This window comes from Stegostoma tigrinum, chromosome 3 (assembly GCF_030684315.1).
Source record: "Stegostoma tigrinum isolate sSteTig4 chromosome 3, sSteTig4.hap1, whole genome shotgun sequence".
Lineage (NCBI taxonomy): Eukaryota > Metazoa > Chordata > Chondrichthyes > Orectolobiformes > Stegostomatidae > Stegostoma > Stegostoma tigrinum.
This window is the reverse complement of record NC_081356.1, coordinates 15,489,404-15,498,836: the sequence shown is the minus strand read 5'-3', so window position 1 is coordinate 15,498,836 and position 9,433 is coordinate 15,489,404. Positions and strand designations below refer to the sequence as shown.

The following is a 9,433-nucleotide window of genomic DNA, read 5'->3' as shown; positions in this document are numbered from 1 at the left end:
TCACCCTGTCTCGGATGCTGTCTGGCCTGTTGTGCTTTTCCAGCTCCACATTTACTGACTCCAGCTTCCACCATCTGCAGTCCTGACTGTCTCCATGGTTTACATGTGGAATGGACCCAGAGGAAATAGTAGGTGCAGATATACTTACAACATTTAAAAGACGTTGGGACAGGTACATGAGTAGGAATGGTGTCGATGGATAAGGGCTAAACACAGGTAAGTGGGACTGGTTTAGTTTGGGAAGATTGATTGAAGGGTCTACTTCCACGCTGTACGACACTATGGTTGCAAGAGCTTGTGATTACAACGACCCGACAGCAGGGGGAGCACTGAAAGCACCAGTGGCGCAATGACGGTGATGGCGTTCACCGAGAGGGGGCGCTGAGCCTCGGAGGTTGAGCGCTCCGGGCTGTCCCCGGTAACCGTTCCTCCCGCGAGTACAGTGTCCGTTAGGAAGATGTACACCATCCTGAGGTTGGCTCAGGCCGCTCGCTGGCTGTTCGGTTTCGGATCGAGAAGAGGATCGGAAGCAGAGAATATGCTGCACCACTGCACAAGGACGGTGTGCCGGAGCTACGGGAAGGAGGAGCGGGGCCAGCCGTGGACACCGAGCTATGGCCTTTACCTGAGTGAGTAACAGCGGCAGGAGGTGAAGGGTGAGTTCGGGAGCGCGGTCCCGGCGTCTGATCTCTACCGTGACAGTTCCGATATACCACCCCCTCACTCCCACTCACTCCCCCCACCATCCCCCACACTCCCCCCCACCATCCCCCTCACTCCCCCCACCATCCCCCACACTCCCCCCCACCATCCCCCACACTCCCCCCCACCATCCCCCTCACTCCCCCCACCATCCCCCACACTCCCCCCCACCATCCCCACACTCCCCCCCACCATCCCCCTCACTCCCCCCACCATCCCCCACACTCCCCCCCACCATCCCCCACACTCCCCCCCACCATCCCCCACACTCCCCCCCACCATCCCCCACACTCCCCCCCCACCATCCCCCTCACTCCCCCCACCATCCCCCTCACTCCCCCCACCATCCCCCCACCATCCCCCTCACTCCCCCCACCATCCCCCACACTCCCCCCACCATCCCCCACACTCCCCCCACCATCCCCCTCACTCCCCCCACCATCCCCCCACCATCCCCCTCACTCCCCCCACCATCCCCCACACTCCCCCCACCATCCCCCTCACTCCCCCCACCATCCCCCACACTCCCCCCCCACACTCCCCCCCCACACTCCCCCCCCACCATCCCCCTCACTCCCCCCACCATCCCCCCACCATCCCCCTCACTCCCCCCACCATCCCCCACACTCCCCCCACCATCCCCCTCACTCCCCCCACCATCCCCCACACTCCCCCCACCATCCCCCTCACTCCCCCCACCATCCCCCTCACTCCCCCCACCATCCCCCCCACTCCCCCCCACCACCCCCTCACTCCCCCCACCACCCCCTCACTCCCCCCACCACCCCCTCACTCCCCCCACCACCCCCTCACTCCCCCCACCACCCCCTCACTCCCCCCACCATCCCCCTCACTCCCCCCACCATCCCCCTCACTCCCCCCACCATCCCCCTCACTCCCCCCACCATCCCCCACACTCCCCCCACCATCCCCCTCACTCCCCCCACCATCCCCCTCACTCCCCCCACCATCCCCCTCACTCCCCCCCCACCATCCCCCTCACTCCCCCCACCACCCCCCTCATCCCCCCACCACCCCCTCACTCCCCCCACCACCCCCTCACTCCCCCCACCATCCCCCACACTCCCCCCACCATCCCCCACACTCCCCCCACCATCCCCCACACTCCCCCCACCATCCCCCTCACTCCCCCCACCATCCCCCACACTCCCCCCACCATCCCCCTCACTCCCCCCACCATCCCCCACACTCCCCCCACCATCCCCCTCACTCCCCCCACCATCCCCCTCACTCCCCCCACCATCCCCCTCACTCCCCCCACCATCCCCCTCACTCCCCCCACCATCCCCCACACTCCCCCCACCATCCCCCTCACTCCCCCCACCATCCCCCACACTCCCCCCACCATCCCCCACACTCCCCCCACCATCCCCCACACTCCCCCCACCATCCCCCTCACTCCCCCCACACTCCCCCCACCATCCCCCACACTCCCCCCACCATCCCCCTCACTCCCCCCACCATCCCCCTCACTCCCCCCACCAACCCCCACACTCCCCCCCCCCACCATCCCCCACACTCCCCCCCCCCACCATCCCCCACACTCCCCCCACCATCCCCCACACTCCCCCCACACTCCCCCCACCATCCCCCCACACTCCCCCCACCATCCCCCTCACTCCCCCCACCATCCCCCTCACTCCCCCCACCAACCCCCACACTCCCCCCACCAACCCCCACACTCCCCCCACCATCCCCCACACTCCCCCCACCATCCCCCTCACTCCCCCCACCATCCCCCTCACTCCCCCCACCAACCCCCACACTCCCCCCACCAACCCCCACACTCCCCCCACCATCCCCCACACTCCCCCCACACTCCCCCCACCATCCCCCACACTCCCCCCACACTCCCCCCACCATCCCCCACACTCCCCCCACACTCCCCCCACCATCCCCCACACTCCCCCCACCATCCCCCTCACTCCCCCCACCATCCCCCTCACTCCCCCCACCATCCCCCTCACTCCCCCCACCAACCCCCACACTCCCCCCACCAACCCCCACACTCCCCCCACCAACCCCCACACTCCCCCCACCATCCCCCACACTCCCCCCACCATCCCCCTCACTCCCCCCACCATCCCCCACACTCCCCCCACCATCCCCCACACTCCCCCCACCATCCCCCACACTCCCCCCACCATCCCCCTCACTCCCCCCACCATCCCCCTCACTCCCCCCACCATCCCCCTCACTCCCCCCACCAACCCCCACACTCCCCCCACCAACCCCCACACTCCCCCCACCAACCCCCACACTCCCCCCACCATCCCCCACACTCCCCCCACCATCCCCCTCACTCCCCCCACCATCCCCCACACTCCCCCCACCATCCCCCACACTCCCCCCACCGTCCCCCACACTCCCCCCACCGTCCCCCTCACTCCCCCCACCGTCCCCCTCCACTCCCCCCACCGTCCCCCTCACTCCCCCCACCGTCCCCCACACTCCCCCCACCGTCCCCCACACTCCCCCCACCGTCCCCCTCACTCCCCCCCACCGTCCCCCACACTCCCCCCACCGTCCCCCACACTCCCCCCACCGTCCCCCTCACTCCCCCACCGTCCCCCTCACTCCCCCCACCGTCCCCCTCACTCCCCCCCACCGTCCCCCTCACTCCCCCCACCACCCCCTCACTCCCCCACCACCCCCTCACTCCCCCCACCACCACCAACCCCCACACTCCCCCCACCATCCCCCTCGCTCCCCCCCACCATCCCCCTCACTCCCCCCACCATCCCCCTCACTCCCCCCACCAACCCCCACACTCCCCCCACCAACCCCCACACTCCCCCCACCAACCCCCACACTCCCCCCACCATCCCCCACACTCCCCCCACCATCCCCCTCACTCCCCCCACCATCCCCCTCACTCCCCCCACCATCCCCCACACTCCCCCCACCATCCACCACACTCCCCCCACCATCCCCCACACTCCCCCCACCATCCCCCTCACTCCCCCCACCATCCCCCTCACTCCCCCCACCATCCCCCTCACTCCCCCCACCATCCCCCACACTCCCCCCACCAACCCCCACACTCCCCCCACCATCCCCCTCACTCCCCCCACCACCACCAACCCCTACACTCCCCCACCATCCCCTCACTCCCCCCACCGTCCCCCTCACTCCCCCCACCGTCCCCCTCACTCCCCCCACCGTCCCCCTCACTCCCCCCCACCGTCCCCCTCACTCCCCCCACCACCCCCTCACTCCCCCCACCACCCCCTCACTCCCCCCACCACCACCAACCCCCACACTCCCCCCACCATCCCCCTCGCTCCCCCCCACCATCCCCCTCACTCCCCCCCACCATCCCCCTCACTCCCCCCCACCATCCCCTCACTCCCCCCCACCATCCCCCTCACTCCCCCCCCACCACCCCCCACCCTCCCCCCCACCACCCCCCACCACCCCACCCTCCCCCTCACTCCCCCCCACCCTCCCCCTCACTCCCCCCCCACCCTCCCCCTCACTCCCCCCCACCACCCCCCACCCTCCCCCTCAATCCCCCCCACCCTCCCCCCCACCCTCCCCCCCACCCTCCCCCCCACCCTCCCCCCCACCCTCCCCCCCACCCTCCCCCCCACCCTCCCCCTCACCCTCCCCCTCACTCCCCCCCACCCTCCCCCTCACCATCCCCCTCACTCCCCCCCACCATCCCCCTCACTCCCCCCCACCATCCCCCTCACTCCCCCTCACTCCCCCCACCATCCCCCTCACTCGCCCCCACCATCCCCCACCATCCCCCTCACTCCTCCTCACTCCCCCCGCCATCCCCCTCACTCGCCCCCGCCATCCCCCTCACTCGCCCCCGCCATCCCCCTCACTCGCCCCCGCCATCCCCCTCACTCGCCCCCGCCATCCCCCTCACTCGCCCCCGCCATCCCCCTCACTCGCCCCCGCCATCCCCCTCACTCGCCCCCGCCATCCCCCTCACTCGCCCCCGCCATCCCCCTCACTCGCCCCCGCCATCCCCCTCACTCGCCCCCGCCATCCCCCTCACTCGCCCCCACTCCCCCCCACTCCCCCCACTCCCCCCACTCCCCCCACCATCCCCCTCACTCCCCCCACCATCCCCCTCACTCGCCCCCACCATCCCCCTCACTCGCCCCCACCATCCCCCTCACTCGCCCCCACCATCCCCCTCACTCGCCCCCTCACTCCCCTCACTCCCCCCACCATCCCCCCCACCATCCCCCCCACCATCCCCCCCACCACCCCCCCCACCATCCCCCTCACTCCCCCTCACTCCCCCTCACTCCCCCCACCATCCCCCTCACTCCCCCCACCATCCCCCTCACTCGCCCCCACCATCCCCCTCACTCGCCCCCACCATCCCCCTCACTCGCCCCCACCATCCCCCTCACTCCCCCTCACTCCCCCTCACTCCCCCTCACTCCCCCTCACTCCCCCTCCCTCACTCCCCCCTCACTCCCCCCCTCACTCCCCCCACCATCCCCCACCATCCCCCACACTCCCCCCACCATCCCCCACACTCCCCCCACCATCCCCCACACTCCCCCCACCATCCCCCTCACTCCCCCCACCATCCCCCCTCACTCCCCCCACCATCCCCCACCATCCCCCTCACTCCCCCTCACTCCCCCTCACTCCCCCTCACTCCCCCTCACTCCCCCGCACTCCCCCGCACTCCCCCGCACTCCCCCGCACTCCCCCCCTCCCCTCACTCCCCCTCACTCCCCCTCACTCCCCCTCACTCCCCCTCACTCCCCCTCACTCCCCCCTCACTCCCCCCTCACTCCCCCCCTCACTCCCCCCTCACTCCCCCTCACTCCCCCCTCAACTCCCCCCTCACTCCCCCTCACTCCCCCTCACTCCCCCTCACTCCCCCTCACTCCCCCCACCATCCCCCTCACTCCCCCCACCATCCCCCTCACTCCCCCCCACCATCCCCCCCACCATCCCCCCCACCATCCCCCCCACCATCCCCCCCACCATCCCCCCCACCATCCCCCTCACTCCCCCCACCATCCCCCTCACTCCCCCCACCATCCCCCTCACTCGCCCTCACTCGCCCTCACTCGCCCTCACTCGCCCTCACTCGCCCTCACTCCCCCCACCATCCCCCTCACTCCCCCTCACTCCCCCCACCATCCCCCTCACTCGCCCCCACCATCCCCCTCTCACTCCCCCCACCATCCCCCCCCTCACTCCCCCCCACCATCCCCCCCCTCACTCCCCCTCACTCCCCCCCTCACTCCCCCCCCCTCACTCCCCCCCCTCACTCCCCCCCCTCACTCCCCCCCCTCACTCCCCCCCCTCACTCCCCCCCCTCACTCCCCCCCTCACTCCCCCCCCTCACTCCCCCCCCCTCACTCCCCCCCCCTCACTCCCCCCCCCTCACTCCCCCCCCCCTCACTCCCCCCCCCTCACTCCCCCCCCTCACTCCCCCCCACCACCCCCCTCACTCCCCCCCACCACCCCCCTCACTCCCCCCCACCACCCCCCTCACTCCCCCCCACCACCCCCCTCACTCCCCCCCACCACCCACCTCACTCCCCCCCCCACCAACCCCCTCACTCCCCCCACCAACCCCCTCACTCCCCCCACCACCAACCCCCTCACTCCCCCCACCACCAACCCCCTCACTCCCCCCACCATCCCCCACACTCCCCCCACCAACCCCCTCACTCCCCCCCCACCAACCCCCCTCACTCCCCCCCCACCAACCCCCTCACTCCCCCCCCACCAACCCCCTCACTCCCCCCCCACCAACCCCCTCACTCCCCCCCCCACCAACCCCCTCACTCCCCCCCCACCAACCCCCTCACTCCCCCCACCATCCCCCTCACTCCCCCCACCATCCCCCTCACTCCCCCCACCATCCCTCTCACTCCCCCCACCACCAACCCCCTCACTCCCCCCACCATCCCCCTCACTCCCCCCACCACCAACCCCCTCACTCCCCCTCACTGCCCCTCACTCCCCCCACCATCCCCTCACTCCCCCACCAACCCCCTCACTCCCCCCACCATCCCCCTCACTCCCCCCACCATCCCCCTCACTCACCCCACCATCCCCCTCACTCACCCCACCAACCCCCTCACTCCCCCCACCAACCCCCTCACTCCCCCCACCATCAACCCCCTCACTCCCCCTCACTCCCCCCACCATCCCCCTCACTCCCCCCACCATCCCCCTCACTCCCCCCACCATCCCCCACACTCCCCCCACCATCCCCCACACTCCCCCCACCACCCCCCTCACTCCCCCCACCATCAACCCCCTCACTCCCCCTCACTCCCCCCACCATCCCCCTCACTCCCCCCACCATCCCCCTCACTCCCCCCCACCATCCCCCTCACTCCCCACCACCATCCCCCACCACCCTCCCCCACCGCCCCCCTCGCTCCCCCCACCGCCCCCCCCGCGCCCCCCCACCGCCACCCCCGCGCCCCCCCACCGCCGCCCCCCCCGGCCTCCCCCCCCCGCCTCCCCCCCCGCCCCCCCCCCCGCGCCCCCCCCCGCTCCGCCCCCCCCCGCTCCGCCCCCCCCGCTCCGCCCCCCCTGCCTCCCCCCCGCCTCCCCCCCCCACCCCCCCTGCCTCCCCCCCCCCACCCCCCCTGCCTCCCCCCCCCACCCCCCCTGCCTCCCCCCCCTGCCTCCCCCCCCCACTCGCTCCCCCCCCACTCGCTCCCCCCCCCCCTCCCCCCCCCACTCGCTCCCCCCCCCCCACTCGCTCCCCCCCCCCCCCACTCGCTCCCCCCCCACTCGCTCCCCCCCCCACTCGCTCCCCCCCCCACTCGCTCCCCCCCCCCACTCGCTCCCCCCCCACTCTCCTCCCCCCCCCACTCTCCTCCCCCCCCCACTCTCCTCCCCCCCCCACTCTCCTCCCCCCCCCCACTCTCCTCCCCCCCCCACTCTCCCCCCCCCCCACTCTCCCCCCCCCCCCACTCTCCCCCCCCCCCACTCTTCCCCCCCCCCCACTCTTCCCCCCCCCCACTCTTCCCCCCCCCCACTCTTCCCCCCCCCCCACTCTCCCCCCCCCCCACTCTTCCCCCCCCCCCCACTCTTCCCCCCCCCCCACTCTTCCCCCCCCCCCACTCTTCCCCCCCCCCCACTCTCCCCCCCCCCCACTCTCCCCCCCCCCACTCTCCCCCCCCCACTCTCTCCCCCCCCCCACTCTCTCCCCCCCCCCACTCTCTCCCCCCCCCCCACTCTCCCCCCCCTCTCCCCCCCCCCCACTCTCCCCCCCCCCCCACTCTCCCCCCCCCCCCACTCTCCCCCCCCCACTCTCTCTCCCCCCCCCCACTCTCCCCCCCCCCCACTCTCCCCCCCCCCCACTCTCCCCCCCCCCACTCTCCCCCCCCCCCCACTCTCCCCCCCCCCCACTCTCCCCCCCCCCCACTCCCCCCCCCCACTCCCCCCCCCCCACTCTCCCCCCCCCCACTCTCCCTCCCCCCCCCACTCTCCCTCCCCCCCCCCACTCTCCCTCCCCCCCCCCACTCTCCTCCCCCCCTCACTCCCCCCCCCCCAACCCCCTCACTCCCCCCCCCCAAACCCCCTCACTCCCCCCCCCACCAACCCCCCTCACTCCCCCCCCCCCACCAACCCCCTCACTCCCCCCCCCCACCAACCCCCTCACTCCCCCCCCCCACCAACCCCCTCACTCCCCCCCCCACCAACCCCCTCACTCCCCCCCCCCACCAACCCCCTCACTCCCCCCCCCCACCAACCCCCTCACTCCCCCCCCCCACCAACCCCCTCACTCCCCCCCCCCACCAACCCCCTCACTCCCCCCCCCACCAACCCCCCTCACTCCCCCCCCCCCCACCAACCCCCTCACTCCCCCCCACCAAACCCCTCACTCCCCCCCCCCCCACCAAACCCCTCACTCCCCCCCCCCCACCAAACCCCCTCACTCCCCCCCCCCCACCAACCCCCTCACTCCCCCCCCCCCACCAACCCCCCTCCACTCCCCCCCCCCCCCACCAACCCCCTCACTCCCCCCCCCCCCCACCAACCCCCTCACCTCCCCCCCCCCCCCACCAACCCCCTCACTCCCCCCCCCCCCACCAACCCCCTCACTCCCCCCCCCCCCCACCAACCCCCTCACTCCCCCCCCCCCCCACCAACCCCCTCACTCCCCCCCCCCCCCACCAACCCCCTCACTCCCCCCCCCCCCCACCAACCCCCTCACTCCCCCCCCCCAACCCTAACCCTAACCCTAACCCTATCGCACGCCCCGCCCCGCCGTCCCCGTTCGCCGACCCCCGCCGTCCCCGTTCTCCCGCCCCGCCCCCCGCCCCGCCCCCCCCGCGCCGACCCCGTTCGCCAACCCCCGTTCGCCGTCCCCGTTCTCCCACCCCGCCCTCCCACCCCGCCCGTCCCCGTTCTCCCACCCCGCCCTCCCCACCCCGCCCTCCCACTCCCCGCCCTCCCCGTTCTCCCACCCCGCCCTCCCCGTTCTCCCACCCCCGCCGTCCCCGTTCTCCCACCCCGCCCTCCCCACCCCGCCGTCCCCCGGCCCTCCCACCCCGCCCTCCCACCCCGCCCTCCACCCCGCCCTCCCCGTTCTCCCACCCCGCCCTCCCACCCCGCCCTCCCCGTTCTCCCACCCCGCCCTCCCACCCCGCCCTCCAGTTCTCCCACCCCGCCCCTCCCCGTTCTCCCACCCCGTTCTCCCACCCCGTTCTCCCACCCCGTTCTCCCACCCCGCCCCGCCCACCCCGCCCTCCCACCC

General features: G+C 73.4%; 1 protein-coding gene across 2 annotated transcripts in view; it reads left to right on the top strand.

Annotated features, from left to right (window-relative positions):
- Positions 1–404: 404 nt before the first annotated feature.
- The window catches only part of LOC125451257 (inorganic pyrophosphatase-like), a 63,947-nt gene continuing 54,918 nt past the window's right edge, over positions 405–9,433 (top strand). For both annotated transcript variants that reach the window (XM_059643474.1, XM_059643472.1), the window contains exon 1: positions 405–629. In XM_059643474.1, coding sequence (XP_059499457.1) covers positions 458–629 — 172 coding nt within the window. In that variant the 5' untranslated portion in view covers positions 405–457. The remainder of the gene's footprint in view (positions 630–9,433) is intronic.